Genomic DNA, 18,273 nt, shown 5'->3' on the forward strand with positions numbered 1-18,273 from the left:
TTAATATCTCAGAGTTAATGATGCAGGGGCTTGGACAAATGGGTTTAATAACAACAATCACCTTTATTATTATTATTACAGCTGCAAACTGTATTCTACAAACGGGTGAAGAGAATAAACAGCGCGTGCGTCACCTTCAACTTGTACCGAGAGAAGTGATTATGCTCTGGGATTATTCAGCTGTTTATAGAAGCCCCGCTGGTGGTAGGGCTTTCTTCATGAAGAATTAGCTTAATAAAGCTGCTAAAGAACAAAACAAACACGTTCAGAGCAGCTAACGTGGCGTATGCAGCGCTTGTTAAAATAGTTCTTAATTATAAGCCTATACAATATAGCAGTGTTCCTTAGGCGCTGGCTTTTCTCCTCGCTCTCACACACACACACACACACACACACAGCTCTGTGTAATCAAGCCACTTTCTCACTTTTTTTTTTTGCCTTTGAAATTGTTCCGTTTCATTTCCTCCTGACCTCCAAGACCCAATTTGGGGGAAAGCTTTTCCGTGTCTTAATTAGAGCGCACCGTTTATACAGTTAATTACACAGTGCAGCGCTCATTAGCATCTGTCTCCGCCGCTCACCAGGAACAAGCCCCTTCTAATGCGGCCGATCTGTGCCGCCGCTCGGCGCCAGACTCTCCGCTTTTCAGGTGCACTTTAAAAACATGGCACCGCCCGCATTAAAGCTGAGGATTAAAGAAAGAAAGAAGGGTGGGAGCTGAACTCCAAACGGATGTGAGGTCTGTGGAGTAAATCCACAGAGAGCAGCTCGGAGCTCAGAGCTGGAGTTTGGCACTTTCCATAGGAGCGGCACAGACGAGCTCTCATTAACGGCCTTATACCGCCACTCTTTTACAGCCACGGGCCTCGAGATGTGTGTGAAACTAATTTCAAAGTGTTTTTTGGCTTGGCTGGAGTCCGAGGACAGGTGCGGCTAAAAATAAGGCTTCTGCCAGTGGAATGGGCTCCATGAATGTGTCTGGTTTCTGAAAACTACACAAGCGCCTCCTACAAACGACACAGGACCACACCCACAGATTAAACAGAGTCACACCCACTGTCAGGGCACAGCCTTGCCACTACACACACACACACACACACACACACACACACACACACACACACACACACACACACACAGACCTCTTAAAGGAACACTAGGTAATAATTTTACCTCTGAGCAGTGATAGTGAGAATAGAGCTTCTGTCGATGCTACGCTGGGCTCAGCACTGCAGAAACTACACTTTGTAACTTTTGGAGGAGGGTAGGAAACCGCCCCTTCTCTCCCTTGATTTCATGACAGTGCTCTAACAGTGAATTACACTCTGCAACTGTAGGGGGAGCACAGAGGCTAAAATACCAGGTTGTACTTGTTTTGGTCCTCTCTCTATCTGTCTCTCTCTCTCTCTTTCACTCTCTTTCATTCTCTGTCTCTCTATCTCTCTCTCTTTCTCTCTGTCTCTCTCTTTCACTCTCTTTCATTCTCTGTCTCTCTCTCTCTCTCTCTCTCTCTTTCTCTCTGTCTCTCTCTTTCACTCTCTTTCATTCTGTCTCTCTTTCTCTCTCTTTCTCTCTGTCTCTCTTTCACTCTTTCATTCTCTCTCTTTCATTCTCTCTTTCTCTCTGTCTCTCTTTCTCTATTTCTCTCTCTTTCACTCTTTCATTCTCTCTCTCTCTGTCTCTCTTTCTCTCTTTCATTCTCTCTTTTACTCTCTTTCATTCTCTCTCTCTGTCCCTCTCTTTCACTCTCTTTCCTTCTCTCTCTCTCTCTCTCTCTCTCTCTCTCTCTCTCTGTCTCTCTCTTTCACTCTCTTTCATTCTCTCTCTCTCTCTCTCTCTCTCTCTCTCTTTCTGTCTCTCTCTTTCACTCTCTTTCATTATCTGTCTCTCTGTCTCTCTCTCTCTCTCTCTCTCTCTTTCTCTCTGTCTCTCTCTTTCACTCTCTTTCATTCTGTCTCTCTTTCTCTCTCTTTCTCTCTGTCTCTCTTTCACTCTTTCATTCTCTCTCTTTCATTCTCTCTTTCTCTCTGTCTCTCTTTCTCTATTTCTCTCTCTTTCACTCTTTCATTCTCTCTCTCTCTGTCTCTTTCTCTCTTTCATTCTCTCTTTTACTCTCTTTCATTCTCTCTCTCTGTCCCTCTCTTTCACTCTCTTTCCTTCTCTCTCTCTCTCTCTCTCTCTGTCTCTCTCTTTCACTCTCTTTCATTCTCTCTCTCTCTCTCTCTTTCTGTCTCTCTCTTTCACTCTCTTTCATTATCTGTCTCTCTCTCTGTCTCTCTTTCTCTCTTTCATTCTCTCTGTCTCTCTCTGTCTCTCTTTCATTCTCTTTCTTTGTCTCTGTCTCTCTTTATCTCTCTGTCTCTCTTTCTCTCTCTCTGTCTCTTTCTCTCATTTTCTTTGTCTCTTTCATTCTCTCTCTGTCTCTCTCTTTCTCTCTCTCTCTCTCTCTCTCTCTCTCTCTCTCTCTCTCTCGTTTATTTAAGACAACGGAGAGAACCCCAAACATTCAGAAGCACAAACTGAGATGAGGATGTTGCTCTATTCCTGCTCCATAGGTGGATAATATTGACTTATTTTTGCTGTTAAGGTGGAAATGTCTCCAAACTCGGGAAACGGCTAACTGCGTTAGCGACAGTGCTATAAAACAACTCGAGTTACACATGAGTTTCTGTGGAAATGCAAACAGTGAATAAAATCTTAGACTATTTACACTTACAACAGTGGTTTTTCTCCACCTTAAAGACACCATTCCACCTTAAAAGACGCAGAGATCCTGAACATAAACAACCCAGAGAGAATAGTTTTCCCACAATTGTAGATGTCCACTTTAACACTAATTCTAACTGCTGAGTTGAGTGTGTAGTTGAAAGTGGCAAAGTTGAGTTTACTAAAAACATCCATAGTGCACACTTAGCAATCACTGTGCACTACGTGGTGTGGAGGGAGTTATTTGAGTTTCAATATTTTAAGAAAAATGTTGGACAGTCTTGCAGCTGCAGCTTGGTACGACGTGTGTAGTCATAGCAACAGAAACGGCGTAGTATGTTGGTATTGTGTACTAGTTTTCTGCTGAACTCACGCTTTTGAAGTTAGTCCAATCAAAAACATGCATTTCTATTTTTGCTCCTTTTTATTTTACTACGTCATTTGAACACAGCAGCTGTGTGAACATTTAATGAGAAATGGATCAATAGAAACGCTCCAACTTTACTGTGAATCAAATCTTTCTACAGAGACTTTAATTGAAAGTTAAGAAGTTGTTTTCCTGTAAAGGTACTAGCTTTGGAGCTACGTGTTTGTCATTGGACACTGTATAGAGTTAATGTGCTGTACACCATGGGGACGCAGCCCTAGTGTTGCTTCAACCACACGCTGCTTGATTCACCTGCGAAGATCGACACCTGTGTGTCGTGATGTGGGCCTTACACACAGACATACACACATGGGTGTCTATCTGTTTGGTCTCATGACCATAGCGACCTAGCGGCCAATCAGCATTCACTCGACCCACAGCTGCACAGAGCGGATATCTACGTGCGCCTGCGTGCGTCTGCGTGCTCCGCTGACCCCCGACTGACTGAGGTCTGGATCAGCGCAGAGGAATAAACCAGCCTTTACACACGGTTTCAGCACGTGCGGGAAATTCAGAGCAGAAAAAGACTTTTATCAAGAAATGAGAACAACATCGACTGCCGTTTACCTTCTGGAGAAATCCGCAGGGAGCCGCTGGCAGTCGATGGTGAATGAATATTTAAAATTCTCCACCTACATTTACAGCCGTGTGCAAAAGTTTGAGTTCCATTTTATGAAACTTAAGATGAAGCTCATAAAAAGAGAAGCGTGGAACAGAGAAGGCTCGGCTTCAAGGCTGAAGTATTTATATATAACCCTTTATTATCACAGTTTTACTCATTTATTATTAATCACTTTCTTATAATAAACTTCCCGAAGCATCAGCCCTGAGGCGTTCTCTCACGACGACCACGATGTACATCGTTTTAAAGAAAAACGCAAATAAATGACAGTCAGTCAGAGGACACTGTACATGATGTGATGGAGTCGGGTTGCCATGGCAACGTAACTGGATTTAACAGTGTCTGTGTTGTTGTTATAAAAGTGGAATGATAATAATGAAGGAGCCCAGGCTTCAGTCTCGGAGGAGGTTTCGGGGGCAGTGTGTATACTTGTGTCGCCATGGCGATGTCACGGAAACGTATAAGAAATTAAAAAGCACTTCTAATAATAATGGCTGTAATAAGTGATGCGTGTCACTCGGTCCTCATTGGCCGATATATTTTCTCGTGTGTTTTGGATTAACGTTGTGAGCGGTGAAGACTAACAGGTGTGAAATGTCACCTCTTCTCCAGGCAGGTGTTTCTATCCCTGTCTTTTTTTCTCTCCTCCATCTCTCCTGAGAGCGAGGGATTAGGTCTCACAGTGAGATCAGGCCTGCTGTTAAACAGCCTGCTGACAGCAGGAAGGAATTAAAGGAAGGAGGAGACGATGTATCTGGGACAGAGAGATGCTTTACATGACCCAGAGAGAGAGAGAGAATGACAAAGACAGAAGGCAAGAGAGAGAAAGGGAGGCAAGGGAAAGAAAAAAATTAGCATGAAAGTAAAAAGAAAAGTGTGAGAGGGAGAGATTTATAGAGAGGAACAGAGATGTGAATATGAGGGGGAAGAGAGAAGTATGAGAGAGTGATAAATGGAAAAACGAGGAGTGAAATGGAGGAAGAAGTCGAGAGAGCGGTGGGGAGGGGGTAAAAGAGAAAAAGAAAGAGACACGGGAGGAAAGGGCAGGGCACAGGGAAGATGGAGGATGGAAAAAGAGAAAAAAAAAAAGATGAGGAAGAAACAGAAAGAGAAATAAGAGCTAAGAGCAATGAGTAAAAACGGAGAAGAAAGAGAACAGAGTGAAAACGGCTAAAGACCAGAGCTTCTGCTCCTCGCTCCTCACTGCTGTGCGCTCGGGGTCGGGGTGAACAGCGAGCGGCTCATTATCATTTAAAGGAACAGGTGCTGAAAGCGGGCGTTCTGAACAGGGCTGTTTACACAGGGGGAGAACACTGCTGTGGGGTTTGTACCAAAGCAGGTCACAGACGTTTCATGAAGAAACAGAGCTGTGTTCCACTGTGGAGTCGAGGGGTGGAATATCTCTCTTTTAACAACTATATTCCTACACTACTTTAAACTAGAGCTCCTTAAATCCTTTGTAAACCACACAGAGCCTGTTTAATCCGGGCCGACACCGGTCCAGTCAGATGCTCGTCGTGATGCAGGACGCAGGGCACTGATGCAGTGTGATTAACGGCCGAGGGAAGCGTCAGCAGAAGACGTGCAGTTGTCCGGTTTGTTTAAGGAGCCTTTAACGGCGAACGACACTCGGGACGTCCGTCCAAGTTCAGAACGTCTAAATCTGCCAGACTCGATGAGGCAGCGGGGTCTATAAATACTCTCTGCGGAATAAGCAGCTCTAATGGAGCTCTAGTTCATTCGGGTTCATGGAGCACTGGCCGGTTCTGCGGTCAGGCAGGAGACCAGCGGTGTTTACGAGAGTGGCCAGTGATTGAGTTTCTGCAGCGTTTAGTGGAAGAGATGTAAATAAAGTCGTTCAGAGTGGTTTGATTATGGAGAAACTCTGGTTTCTTTACAGTGGTGGTGATGGTAACCAGACGTCCCATTGTCTACAACATAAATCTGAGTTGTTATAAGGGAGAAAGGCAATTTAACCACCAACTGCACCTTGGGTACCGCTTCAGGGTCTGTGTGTGTCTGTGTGTCTGTATCTGTGTCTGTGTGTGTGTCTGCCTGTGTGTGTGTGTGTCTGAGTCCTAATAAGTTACACTGTAAACACAGAACATTAAAATATTTTGTTTATAGGATGGTGATGATGGTAAAGACGTGGAAAATGTGGGAAAACTCTCTCTCACAACTTTCTGTGTAATTTATTGCAAATTTTTGTCAAAGACCGTGACTAATACTAACAAGATATAGTGTATATTCATGTGTTTAATTATTTTTCTCTCTCCTCCTCTCTCTCTCCCTCTGTGTCTCTCTCTCACTCTCTCTCCTCCTCTCCTCTCACTGTCTCTCTCCTCCTCTCTTCTCCGTCTCTCTTCTCCTCTCTCTCTCTCTCTCCCTCTCTCTTTCTCTCCTTTCTCTCTCTGTCTCTCTCTCTCCCTTTCTCCTTTCTCTTTCTTTCTTTCTTACTTTCTCTCTCTATTTCTCTCTATCTCTCTCTCTCTCTTTCTCTCATGTCTCTCTCTCTCTTTCTCACCTTTCTCTCTCTCTCTCTCTCTCTCTCTCTCTCAGGTGGAGAAGTTTAAACAGGACCCGTGTCCGTACACGTGTCTGCACTCTGTGTTTAACGTTCACACCGGAGATGAGATTTATACGTACGAGCAGTTCAGCCACCTTCAGGTAATTCACCCTTCTTCTTTTACATCCCTCCCTCCACAGCTCTGAGCTCTGCTCCAAACAGGGACCGGGCGTGAAGTGAAGGTCACGGTGTTAGAGCGACGGCGATGTTTCTCCCGGCTGTGTGCTGAGAGGACTCCTCTGGGACGGCGCTGCCTCATTATCTCCTATAGATTGAGAGGAGTCTGAGCCCTGCTGAGTTTAAGGCTATCGACTCGCCGCTGCTTGTTGCATGTTCTCGGATCGATTCAGCACGAGTGCATCGTCTTTAAGCTCCAGAAAGGCTGTGTGTTTGGGGAGCAAACCTTAAGATTAGCTCTGAGACAGATACGCTTTCTCAGATCCATTCATACGCACTTCAGGAATGAGGAAAAGGCATGTGTGAGGAGGTGTTCTAGAACACACTCGTTCCCACCTTCGGGGTTTTCGAAAGCATATCCGTCCACAGGTAAACTCCAAACGACTCGTAGACATTCTCCTGAGCTCTCGAGACCATCTGGAGACAGTGACGTGAGAAGCTGCGACTCCCATTAAATTCAGACTCCCTCGGTCAATTAGCTGGTGCTGGACTTTCACATTCCACTTTAAAAATCCGGCCACATATATCTGGGGTTTATTTAGTCAGTGCTTTATTCTGTTATTCTTATGCATTAGGGTCTGTGTGAGAGTGGCAGTTAAATGTCAGTGTTCCGGAAAGTTCCGCCATTCATTTCCTATGAGGGGACCATGTCCTGTTTGAATGGGCGCTGTACAAAAACCCCACGTTGCAACCTCAAAACGTTCACTTTGTACGAGAAAGAACTCTTTGGTGATTGATTTGGTGCCAGAACTGTAAATCCCACAAACATTTTAAAGAAAGGTGTGCTCACCCGGTCAAAAATTACATTGAAGTCAAAACCTCTACCATGAAGTGATTTCATATTTATAGGTGCTAGAAAGGGGAGGTTTCCCCACCATTTAAAGTTAAAATGAAGTTTCTAGGTGAAAGTATAAGGATTTTACAAGAAAATGTTTAGCCAAAAAAAGCCTATTCAAAAAGACAGCTGAGTTAGAGTGGATTATGACATCACCCACTCTAGCCGGCCCCCATTCAGATGAATGGAGGGATATTGAAGAAGGGATGAAACAAGACGGATGAGTGCGATCGGTCTGAAACTTGACGTGGTGGGTCCCAGTGTGTCCCAAGTCTCACCGTGTGAAATCTCATGGTCATAGCTTGAAAATGGACCGAGTTAGAGCAGGTTGAAATATGGGAATAATTCCCACTTTCGAAGCTCATATTCCGAAATCCGCAAGTCGGATTGCTCCAAAAGCATGTAACCTCTCTCTCTCTCTCTTTGTGTCTCTCCCTCTGTCTCTCCCTCTGTTTCTGTCTCTCTCTCTCTCTCTCTCCTTTCTGTCTCACTCCTTTCTCTCTCTCTCTCTCTCTCTCCTTTCTGTCTCACTCCTTTCTCTCTCTCTCTCTCTCTCTCTCCTTTCTGTCTCACTCCTCTCTCTCTCTCTCTCTCTCTCTCTCTCTCTCTGTCTCTCTCCTTGCTCTCTCTCTCTCTCTCTCGCCTTGCTCTCTCTCTCTCCTTTCTGTCTCTCTCTCTCTCTCCTTTCTGTCTCACTCCTTTCTCTCTCTCTCTCTCTCTCTCTCCTTTCTGTCTCACTCCTCTCTCTCTCTCTCTCTCTCTCTCTCTGTCTCTCTCCTTGCTCTCTCTCTCTCTCTCTCTCTCTCGCCTTGCTCTCTCTCTCTCTCCTTTCTGTCTCTCTCTCTCTCTCTCCTTGCTCTCTGTCTCTCTCTTTGCTCTCTGTCTCTCTCTCTCTCTCTCTCTCTCTCTCTCGCTGCAGATTGATGCTGTATCTCTGTTCCTCCTCTACTTGGTGGAGATGATTTGTTCTGGGCTCCAGATCATCTACAACACTGATGAGGTACTGAATAAGATCCCACACAGCCCTAGAGTGAGAGAGAGAGAGAGTGTGTGTGTGTGTGTGTATGTGTGTCTATGTGTGTGTGTGTGGGCGCGGGACAGTATGTGTGGTAATGCTACTGTGTCTGTGGTAATGTGCAAGTGTGTGCTTTCGCAGGGGATTGTGTGTATGGTAATGTTGACCTGCAGGCGTTCTAGCACAAATTTGTGGTGGGTGGGTAATATCATGGCTCTGGACCAGCCATTGTCACACACTGTCAGCTGTTGAAATGGCTGTAAAAGAATAGTCAGTGGGGACAGGATGTTGCCAACGAAGCATGTTTTCCTGCCAACTCCTCGCCTTTAACTCACTGCCACTGGCTCGTGTGTGTGTTGTTTGGCCACAAGCTGGTTCCTAAAGCATCCTCCCGGAGGAGTACATGGCCGTGGAGATAATATCCCGTGTAAAACCATGCTGTAATTTAACCCCCAGTCTGGAGTTATTGTTTTTTGCTGTCGGTTTGATTCCTGTCACATATTTGTCTGACAGAGGTTTACAGATGTGCGCAGATGCATTCTCACAGCCTTGGAGAGGCTTTACAGAACAATGCTGGAAAACCCCAGCCAAGCTAAAGAGGAACAGTACCACACAACTCAAGATTAAGACTGGTGCCCACCAACCCACACACTGTGAAACTGTGAAAGATCCCTCAGTCAGTTTTCTGTGCGCTGCCTGAGTCTGAAAACACGGGATAAAACGAGTCGTTCTGATTCTGCTTCGCTTCTGACGTCGAGTGCAGAGACTTTAGAATGGCCCCGCCCCCTCGTCTGAGTCTGTCCAATCACAGTGCAGGACCCGCGTTAATGTGGGAGCAAAAATACGAGGTTAAATGCAGCTGAAAGAAAGAGAACAGAGCGGAAAAGGCTGAAAACCAGAGCTTCTGCTCCTCGCTCCTCACTGCTGTGCGCTCGGGGTCGGGGTGAACAGCGAGCGGCTCATTATCATTTAAAGGAACAGGGCTGTTTAGACAGGGGGAGAATGCTGCTGTGGTGTTTGATCTTTGTGGGTGTTTAGCAGTTAGATTAGATCAGTAAATGGATGGATCGGCTGCAGTAAGGGGCCCATGCTTTGTGTTTTCGAGAGCGGAGCTATAATAGTTGTTTAATCTCTCGCTCTGTTCGCCCCGCGGCCCTCGTGGAAATCGCAGGACTTCATTAAACCTGTGTTTTATTCCTACAGCGCGCTCTCGGGGAGATTTACTCAGGGTCCCTCTGCTGTGGACGCGGCGTCCGTGGAATAATTGCAACTTCTGTTTATCCCGTGGTGTTGTTTGGCTTTATCTTCAGAACGAGAATTCCTCCACTGCGCTCACTTCGAGAGGCAATTACTGTTTACACGCGCTTTGTTTACGGTACCACAGCTTCACCCGGCCTTATAAACACCAACAGACTGCCAGCCCTGCCTTTGTTTAGGGGGGTTCCGTGCCGTTTTACCAGACAAACCTTAATTGGCGTGTTTAAACAGAGCCCAGTGGGTCGCGTAACACAATTTAAAAAGCTCGATGTTAAATCAGCAAAGCAGTCCCTGCATTTCTCAGCAGACGGTAGAGAAACGGAAGGGAAAGGGAGATCGGGCCGCTCATTTCTGCCCAGTAGCTTCCACTGAATTGTTTTTGTGTTTATTCTCATTATAGAAACATTGGCTCTTTCCTTGTGTCTCCTCTGCTTCCCCTGCAGGCTGCCTGGAGTACATCTGTGTGGCCACTTTATCAGAAACCCCTCTCTACATGGTGTACTGTAGCTCATCCGATGTTAGTGTTCTCTGGACCATTCGGAGCGATACGTTTCTGACCACAGAGACCCTTCTGTTTGGATGTGAGCGGCACGGTGGCTTAGTTTGGGTGGAGCTTCCGTGTTCTCCCTGTGTCTGTGTGGGTTTCCCCCGAAGTGTTGATTGCACTTGGGTTTCTAGAAAGGCGCTATTTATTAATGTTAAATAAAATAAATTAAAAATGTAGTTGCCTGGGGATGGCAGTCCAGATTAGCAGGGGATGTCTATGTGTGTGTGTGTGTCATGCACACACACACACACCCCTACAGTTTCAGAGTCATTGTTATGTAATGATATGAGTCTGCTCTATTGCACCAATCAGCCGTTAGATTAAATCACCACCTTTTTTTCTGCACTCACTCTCCATTCTCTCAGCTCCACTGACCACACAGGAGCACTTTGTAGATCTACGATTACAGACTGTAGCCCGTCTGTTGCTCTGCATACTTGGTTAGCCCCCTTTCACCCTGTTCTTCAGTGGCCAGGACCCACAAAAGCCCCCCTGAGAGCATGTGTTCTGGTTGGAGTGGATCAGACACGGCAGCTGCTGGAGTTTTAAACATTTTCTGAGCCACTGCTGGACAAAGGGAGAGCGAGCAAGAGGACTCATTGCGTGTGTGTTTCTGTGTGCAATTACACGTTAAAACAGGAGCGCAGCCCACGAGGAAAACGGAGAAAAATGGAGGAAAACAGAGAACATAGAGGCACCTCGGGGCCGAGTGTTCATTAAGATCCTGTTGAACTCCATGCATTAATCATTCGATTCCAGTCTAAAATAAAACAACAGCAGCAGCCCGTCCCTGCTCTCTACAGTTCTCCTTTTCTTCCATAGCTTCTTATCCCTCCGTTCTTGTTTTCTGCCCCATTTTAACGTGCTTTAGGGGCTCTCGGTTTTGCAGTGTGTTAAATTAAAGCCCGTGTCAGTCACTACTCCCCTGGCACAAGCACATTTCCCCACTTTCTGCGCCTCCAAAAGTCATCATTCTTTACGCTACTCGTTTTTTCCCCTGGCCTGTTTCCTTGTGTGTGTGTGTGTGTGTGTGTGTGTGTGTGTGTGTGTGTGTGTGTGTGTGTTTAGGGGGTGGGGGTCCCACGATGCTCTGGGCTTCCAGCAGCGCCGATACCACCCACACCAGTGATGAATTACCCGAGTTACTGGAAGACACAGAGCTGTAGATCATTACTCAGGCCTGAATCTTAGGGGTAAATAAGGCGGATGCTGAACACACACCGGACTAATGTTAATGTATGGGCCAATGCCAAACCAGGAAGAGCTCAGTGGAAATCAGCATCGTTCAGGAACTAACATCCAATCAGAACCTAGTACCAACCTGTGACCTGTCTGATACACACTTACACTGATACAAATGTCATAGCACTTCATGTAACACTTCTGTGGCCGTGAAAACACACACACACACACACACACAAAACCCAGGACTCTCAGGCAGACATCCCCAACACACTTGCTCAATGTGGATGTTGAGGGAGGATAAAGCACTGTTCCTTCACTCCCCCTCCCCCATTTTTACAGCCTGTCATTGGGAGCGAATCGGCAACTTTCCGCTCACATCCCCCTTTTCCATTAGACTACAGCTGCCCCAGTTATTTATTTATGTGTGGAATCAAATGTCACGGTGTTCTTTTCTTTTTTAAACTTTAATGAATTCTTTCAAAATCGAGAGTCATAAATTATACAGGGTTCAATATTTTAAAAAGTTTAGGAGCAGTGCAATCGTAATAAAAGAGAAATAATACCCTCAAACTCAACATGTCCCCAGAAGAACGTTCCTGAGAAGTGCTAATTAGTGATGCCGCAGTGTATGATGGGAGTTTCGGGTCGTTCTCACTGGCGAGTCGTTATTTTGGGCGAAGCGTGAACAACATCCAGGGCCTTTAACCGTTCTTGAGCAGTGGGACATGACCTTCATCTGTGGACGTTCACGTAAAGCAGGAGCACAGGAACGCACACTGAGAGGGAGTATGTGGTAGACGTCCCGGCCCGAGTTCACTCCGAACCAGGGGTGGGTGTAATATTGTGGTATGGCGGTGTGTGTGACAGTAGCACGGTGGCGTGACAGTGACGTCCCTACTGTACAGCTCCAGGGCCCAGGGTTTGACCCTCGCCTCAGGTCAGTGTCTGTGTGGAGTCGTGTTGCCCCGTGCCCTGCCGCCTGGTCAGTTTGTTCCTGGTGCCGATCCCGAACTCCGCTGGAATGGTAGGGTTACTTCAGGAGGAGCATCTGGAGTGAAAGCCCTGTCGGGTCAGCGGTGTGGATCAGTCGATCCTCTCTGCCGACCCCTTAGAAGCTGAAAGTTGAACATAAAGAAGAGCAGAAAGAAAACTAAAGAAACAGGGGTGTGTTGGTAAGTGGAGAAACACACACAAGCATGTCAGTGACTGGGTTCTTTATTGTGTGTGTGTGTGTGTGTGTGTAGGTGTCATTCATCCAGAACCTTGTGTTTTGTGTGGAGAGAGCGTATCGTGTGCCGGATTTTGGGATGTGGGAGAGAGGGAGCAAATACAACAACGGCAGCACAGAGCTCCACTCCAGGTGAGTCTCACACACCTCCGCACACTTTACCGTCTCCTCTGGATTCATATGTTATTCAAGGGTTTGGTTTCGTCAGAGTCATCGGCTGGGCTTAATGCCCTGTCTGTCTGTCTGTCTGTCTGTGTCTGTCTGTGTCTGTCTGTGTGTCTGTCTGTGTGTGTGTCTGTGTGTGTGTCTGTGTGTGTCTGTCTGTGTGTGTGTCTGTCTGTGTCTGTCTGTCTGTGTCTGTCTGTGTGTGTTTGTGTGTGTGTCTGTCTGTGTGTCTGTGTGTGTGTGTGTATGTGTCTGTGTGTGTGTCTGTCTGTGTGTGTGTCTGTCTGTGTGTCTGTGTGTGTGTGTGTGTCTGTCTGTGTGTGTGTCTGTGTGTGTGTCTGTCTGTGTGTGTGTCTGTCTGTCTGTCTGTGTCTGTCTGTGTGTGTGTATTTGCCTGTGTGTGTGTGTTTACCTGGAGATGGTTGAACCACCTAGAACCACAGCAAGAGGCGGTGAAATGGATAAATGTCTCAAAATGGCGTCAATTTCATCAACTGCACAAACCAAAGTGGATCCGCTGCAGAGAGAAGTCATTAGGCGGTGTGTCCTCTGTTCGTTGTTTTTTAGCGCACTCTGTTCCATCGTGGCACGATTATTGTCACATCACGCCCTCTGTTTGGTTTATTTAGGTGCCTTTGGTTCGTCTTCTGTTCTTTTAGAAACACACTCAAACACACACAAGACACTAGGGGTCATTTGTCATCATTCACCTCTACACCACACCACACCACACCACACCACAGCTTGTGTAGTCTCCACAGTGAAGTAGTGAACAGCAGAGGACACACATGAGCCTAAAGTCACCGTGCCCAATGCCAAGAGTCAGCCAGAGCGGTATAACACACTCTTTTGTGAGCGATGGGATGAGCTTGGGTAGTGTTTGTGATCCAGAACCAATCATGCAATATCAGTACCATCAGTTCTTTACAGCAATGTTCCGGCATGTAATATAACCCTTCCCCAGAGAGTAGAAGCTATTTCAAAGCTTAAACAATGTTCGCTTTCACACGTTTGGTCTAAAGAGTGGGTCATAACAGAGGAAAGCAGCTCGCTCCAGGATCTGATGGAGACGCTGTTGTTCTTCTTTCCCCTCCACTGGGTCGGACTTAAATAGAGGGAAGGATTCACACTCACCGGGGCTTCATATCAGCTCCGACCAGAAACCACCCTCATTGAGAGGCCTCGCTCCCTATTAAAAACACGTATAATGTCCTTTTTAATGGAGCGCGGTAAATAAAAAGCCTCTCCAGCGCTGCTTCAGGCCCCGAGTCGGGCTGAGCTCAATAAGGATTCTCTCCATCAACCTGCTGCTTATCTCCAGACCACAACGCATCTCCTCCGAGAGGCAATTAGAGTATCGACCGCTTCGCTCCGGTTTAAAAGCCTAAAGAAAATATCACATTCAACGTTTCAGCCGAAGAGGCCGAGCAGCTCCAAGCAAAGCAGTTCAGCAAAGCGTTACTTTGTGTTTTAAAAATAAAAGTTGTGTAAAGGTCCGTCAATGGAGCGATAGATCAGCTCCAACATGCTTCAGCCCGTATACAAACACTTACCCTCTGTTCACAGATTCTCCCCAAGGGAACACAGTTAATAAAACGTCTGTGACCTGCTTTGGTCCAAACCCCACGAGCCCCACAGCAGTGTTCTCCCCCTGTGTAAACAGCCCCTGTTCAGAACGCCCGCTTTCAGCACCTGTTCCTTTAAATGATAATGAGCCGCTCGCTGTTCACCCCGACCCCGAGCGCACAGCAGTGAGGAGCGAGGAGCAGAAGCTCTGGTTTTTAGCCGTTTACGCTCCGTTCTTATTTCTCCGCACTCGTTGTGTCTGTTTTGCTGCATTTAACCTCATCTTTGCGCTCTCACGTAAACGTGGGTCCAGCGCTGTGATTGGACAGACTCAGACGAGGGGGCGGGGCCATTCTAAAGTCTCTTTTCTTTACATCAGAATGGAGCAGAATCAGAACGACTCGTTTTGTCTCATACTTTCTGACTTTTCAAGGCAAAGAAAACGGACATGGTGGTCTTGTTTCACAGTGTGTGGGTTGGTGGCCTCCAGATTCCCAGACTCTGAACTGTTCCATTTAATGAATTAATTGTTAATATAAATGAAGCCAGGTCTACACTGTAGACGGATGTTTACACACCACACTCCTCACAGACAGTCACCCGGAGGAAACCCACGCAGACACAGAGAGAACACACCACACTCCTCACAGACAGTCACCCGGAGGAAACCCACGCAGACACAGGGAGAACACACCACACTCCTCACAGACAGTCACACTGTAGGTGGATGTTTCAAAGCCTGATTTGGTCATCTTTAGTCTAAACTCCACTCGACTCAATTTTATCCTCGTTGCACATACACACAGAGGACACACAGGGCCTTACTGACCTGAGTAGGTCTAATGGGGAATTTAAAATGCTGAGAAAGGTCCACCAGCCAATAATATCCACACAAGAACATCTCTGTCCATTCATGAAGGGCTAGAGGACGCAGAACACAAGCTGTGCGTCAGCAGACTGTGCCCCAGCCTCTGACTGTCCACCAGCAAGGCAGGGCTCCCTGATAAAGTGGGCAGGGAGTACATTTACTTTAAAAATGCATGATCACGGAGGGCATTTACGGCTTTAAAAGCTCTGAATGGCTTGGAGTTAATGTTAGTACATGTGCATTACTGCGGACTTCTCTACCGTGACCATGTGGAGCTGCTGTAGTGGAGCACTACAGTGGACGAGAGAGTATGGGCAGGAGGCCAGAGAGCGAGCGAGGGAGGAGGTGATAAATGCCTTCCTGCTTTAGCCTTAAATCATCATACTCCGGCCCCGAACAAAGAAAATGGAAGTCGTTTTGCTGCCGTGTGACTCTTCACTTACAGATTACACTGACACCGTGCCAGCGAGCCTTCAGAGGCCTTTCAGCGGCTCGCTCTCGTCTGAGTCGAGACGACACCGGCTGAATATTAACTGATCTGCGCTGAGGTACATCAGACTTTAATGAGGAATGATTGGCTATTGTTTGCTTTAGAGTTTCCTCTATTCCTCTATTTACAGCATCATATTCGGTAAAAAATATGTGAGTTCTGACTTTGAACAACACATTTACGCAGAACGACACCAAAACAACACCAGAACGACAACATATTTTAGGTTATTACTTCTTGAAAGCCACCATCAAGGTAGTGCAGGGCGATGTGAGCGTAAATCAATATCACAATTAATAGTGGGCGGCACGGTGGCTTAGTGGTGAGCATGTTCGCCTCTCAGCGCTGGGATCTTGGGTACAAGTCCCATCTGGGTGGAGTTTCCATGTTCTCCCTGTGTCTGCGTGGGTTTTCTCCGGGGGCTCCGGTTTCCTCCCACAGTCCAAACACATGGAGGGTAGGTGAATGGGCTTCTCTAATAACTGTCCTGGTGTGAATGTGTGTGTGCCCAGATATGGATTGGCGCTCTGTCCTGGGTGAAGCCCTAGTGCCCGATGCAGTCCTCCAGGTGGACGAGGTCGTTCCTGGTCGAGAGTACGCTCCACGTTTGGCTGCTGCTTCTCGCCAGTGTGTGTGTGGATTGAGCGTTCTGAGCAGTGTGGATTGTAAAGCGTCCTTGGGTGTCTAGAAAAGCGCTATATAAGTGTAAAGATTGTACATTTTAACACAGTTATGATTATTCATTCAGTCATTCATTATCTGTAACCCTTATCCTGTTCAGGCTCGCGGTGGGTCCAGAGCCTACCTGGAGTCATTAGGTGCAAGGCGGGAATACACCCTGGAGGGGGCGCCAGTCCTTCACAAGGCAACACGGACAAACAAAAACACTCACATCTAAGGACACTTTTTGAGTCGCCAATTGACCTACCAATGTGTGTTTTTCGACTGTGGGAGGAAACCGGAGCACCCGGAGGAAACCCACACAGACACAGGGAGAATACACCACACTCCTCACAGACAGTCTTCTTTTTGTTCATTGTCATCTTAATTAAAGTTAAAACACATAAAAGATGCTGTGTTTTTCTTTGGTACAAGTTGCTTGGGTGGCTCGGTCGGTCTCAGTGTTTAGGTTCTCCTCCATGTTGCTTCCATGTGGCAGATAGGGGCAAAATCATGTGACTACAGCCTGGTAGTGTGGTTTTAAAGAGACAGTACATGAACACAGTGTTCATAACAAATATGACATAACAGAATAATAACATTAACAGAATAATAATAATAATAATAATAATAATGATATAATCAATGTAGACAAAATTGTGTTGATTAGAAGTTCAGAATTTCAATTTTGTTCAATCTTCAATTAATTGTCCAGCCCTAGACGAGGTCAGGTTTTTCCAGTGTGAAGGTGGTCCTGTAGCACGTCAAAGGAGACCAGCATCGCCTCAGAAATCGATTGCAGGATTTATAGTGTCTCTTTTGGTTCAAACGTTATCAACACAAAGTTCAACAGTTTTGTTGTTCCTTACAGACTCCACCAGATATATAATATGGTAAATAATGTGGTCGTTTGTGTATTTACGTGGTCGGTGACGTCGTAATACTCGTGGGTAACAAAGTCTGTGTATTTACTGTGTGAGAGTTTTCATGGTGTCAGGGTCACTCTGGGTCCATCACCGGGCTACACACACTCACCCAGTCTCTCTCTCTCTCTCTCTCTCTCACACACTCAACCTCTCTCTCTCACTCACTCACTCACCCAGTCTCTCTCTCTCTCACACACACACACACACACTCACCCTGTCTCTCTCTCTCTCTCTCTCTCTCTCTCTCTCTCTCTCTCACAAACACACACACTCACCCTCTCTCTCTCTCACAAACACACACACTCACCCTCTCTCTCTCTCACAAACACACACACTCACCCTGTCTCTCTCTCACAAACACACACAATCACCCTGTCTCTCTCTCACAAACACACACACTCACCCTGTCTCTCTCTCACAAACACACACACTCACCCTGTCTCTCTCTCACACACACACACACACTCACCCTGTCTCTCTCTCACACACACACACACTCACCCTGTCTCTCTCTCTCACACACACTCACTCACTCACTCACCCTGTCTCTCTCTCACAATCACACAACGGTGGACAGTGTCACTCACACACACACATGCAGACAGTATAGAAAGTGACAGATTGAAACTTTAATGTTATTTCACTTTGAGACGCAGAGTTTCTCAGTGATTTCGGAGCAGTAACATATTCACTGTCGGCGCTGACGGCTCCGCGTCTCAACACACAATCAGTACCTCTTCAGAAAAGCTCATGCTCCACTGCAGTCTGTACAGTAGCTGTGTGTGTGTGTGTGTGTGTGTGTGGTCAGGACCCCGAGGGTCAGAGGGAGGGGGAGGAAAGGCGGTGATATGTGAGGATGCATCAGTTTAGATGGCATTAGACAGGAGTCTGTCCTCCCATTTCCACAGAACCGGTTCTGAGAGACTCTAGATCTTTCTGACGTCCCTAAAGCCTCCAATCTGATGTGTGTGTGAGCTTGAGTCCCCAGATCATCCTTGACGCTCCTGAGCACATTGTTCTCTTGAGCACATTG

At 46.6% G+C, this 18,273-nt stretch overlaps 1 protein-coding gene across 2 annotated transcripts in view; it reads left to right on the forward strand.

The window, feature by feature from the left end:
- LOC136677258 (phosphorylase b kinase regulatory subunit beta-like) overlaps nucleotides 1-18,273 on the forward strand; it is a 75,557-nt gene that overhangs the window by 13,875 nt on the left and 43,409 nt on the right. For both annotated transcript variants that reach the window (XM_066654746.1, XM_066654747.1), the window contains 3 exons: nucleotides 6,315-6,422; nucleotides 8,253-8,333; nucleotides 12,582-12,697. In XM_066654746.1, coding sequence (XP_066510843.1) covers nucleotides 6,315-6,422; nucleotides 8,253-8,333; nucleotides 12,582-12,697 — 305 coding nt within the window. The remainder of the gene's footprint in view (nucleotides 1-6,314; nucleotides 6,423-8,252; nucleotides 8,334-12,581; nucleotides 12,698-18,273) is intronic.

This window comes from Hoplias malabaricus, chromosome X2 (genome assembly GCF_029633855.1).
Source record: "Hoplias malabaricus isolate fHopMal1 chromosome X2, fHopMal1.hap1, whole genome shotgun sequence".
Taxonomy (NCBI): domain Eukaryota; kingdom Metazoa; phylum Chordata; class Actinopteri; order Characiformes; family Erythrinidae; genus Hoplias; species Hoplias malabaricus.